This window comes from Meleagris gallopavo, chromosome Z (genome assembly GCF_000146605.3).
Source record: "Meleagris gallopavo isolate NT-WF06-2002-E0010 breed Aviagen turkey brand Nicholas breeding stock chromosome Z, Turkey_5.1, whole genome shotgun sequence".
Lineage (NCBI taxonomy): Eukaryota > Metazoa > Chordata > Aves > Galliformes > Phasianidae > Meleagris > Meleagris gallopavo.
This window is the reverse complement of record NC_015041.2, coordinates 25,948,293-25,950,061: the sequence shown is the minus strand read 5'-3', so window position 1 is coordinate 25,950,061 and position 1,769 is coordinate 25,948,293. Positions and strand designations below refer to the sequence as shown.

Here is a 1,769-nt window from a genome sequence, read left to right as displayed (position 1 = left end):
TTCTGATGCTGACATGATTAACAATTTTCATGTTTTTCTCAAATCTGTATAGATTTGTCTGCAGGTGTTGTGTAATCAATATGTTAGTAACAACAGGTATCTTAAAATACATCAACTTGTCCTTTTTAATACAGGTGGAATCTTAGTCTTCCTTATATAAAGCAAACTTGTTCATTTGGGGGGAAGGTAAGCAGGCTACAAAGTAGAGCAGTGTTTTCTGTGAAAGTTATCTGGGGCTTTCATTTTTGTTTTGATATTTTTAAATTTACACAACTTGTCATGTTTTTTTCTCTCTGTAGGAATAGACTTGGCATTTATTGAAAATGGCTACATTTATCATACAAAATATGACACGTCAGACAGAATTTTAACAGACTCCATTCAGAGAGCAGGTTAGTTTCAAGAATTAAATAACAGCTACAAAATCCTCAAGTATGACTACATAGCTGTTTCTTCATTTTGATATAAGACTACTAACTCAAGAAGTGTGTTCTGTTAAAAACTACTTGTTGATGAGAAAAGAGTTAACTGAATATGTGCCTTTAAAATACAGAGGGAATGTGTTGGAGCAACTTGGGAAAATAAACTATCATCATAACTACTGTTGATCTGAAATTTTGGCATCTAATTGAAGTCGTAATTCAGCCATTTGAGTGGTTCCATTAATTTATAGTTGATTGTTCAACATTTGGCTTTCCTTTTTTTCTCATTAAGGCCTGTTATTGATTAACACTGAACTTAGGTATTGTGTGAGATGAAAAAGTGGCTGGTACACGTAGGCTACAAAGGAAAATAGCCTCTTTGTCTCTACCTTATAGTCCCTGAGGGAAAGGAAGGCAGGTAATTCATAGCTAGTGAAACACGGAGCTGGGTGCAAGAGGCAGAGAAAAGAGGAAGAAGTTAAACTCCTCTGTTGACGCTTGGGGTATACTGCTTTAATATGAGACTTGTAGGGCTTTTAGGCTGAAAGATAGATTAGTTCATTGATTGAAACAGTATTTAAGTGTAGAAAGCTTTTGAAGCTTACTTTAATAACTGTATAGATTACCTCATGAAAATACATAGTCCATACCTTCAAATAGGAATTCAAAATAATCAGCTGTATATTAGCTTCTTTTGTTATGGATATTTCAATGCAGTTTTAAATGGACGAAATAATGCAGTGTATTAATTCATCAATTCTGATACAGTTTTGTTATGTATTTGCTCTTTTTTAATAGGTGACAATATTCTAGCAATGCTAAAATACCTAGCTACATCAGATATGCTGGCAAAATCTTTTGAATATAGACATGGAAATGTTGTATTCTTTGATGTACTTGGTTTATTTGTCCTGGCTTATCCTGCTCGTGTTGGCACCATCATGAACTACATAATAGCAGCAATTGCTTTTCTTTACTTAGGCAAGAAAGTATTACAGCCCAAAAACAGAGGTAAATCTATTATTGTTTTTTTTTTCCTTTTTTTTAAATCTACTACTATGTAATGAAGAGTAAGAAGTACTCAGGAGATAAAGAAAAACTATTTCCTTGTATCCCTTTCAATCATAACCAAAACCTGCCTACCATTTGTATAAACTCTGTTCTTAATGTGGGTAGGGCTTCAGAAGCATGTTTCTTGAAGAGCTGGCCATAAGAAGGAGGAAATTGCAAAATAGAAAACAGGGCAAAAGATACCAAGATATCACCCTTAATAAAGAGTGTAAAATCAAACCTACTAATCAGACACTTTCATTTGAGGCATGGAAGTGTATCTATTAAAAAAAAAAA

General features: G+C 33.5%; 1 protein-coding gene across 1 annotated transcript in view; it reads left to right on the top strand.

Annotated features, from left to right (window-relative positions):
* ERMP1 (endoplasmic reticulum metallopeptidase 1) overlaps positions 1–1,769 on the top strand; it is a gene marked incomplete at its 5' end in the record, with an annotated part of 17,729 nt that overhangs the window by 7,036 nt on the left and 8,924 nt on the right. The window contains 2 exons of the mRNA XM_010725639.3: positions 300–392; positions 1,221–1,433. Of these exons, the coding sequence (XP_010723941.1) occupies positions 300–392; positions 1,221–1,433 (306 nt within the window). The remainder of the gene's footprint in view (positions 1–299; positions 393–1,220; positions 1,434–1,769) is intronic.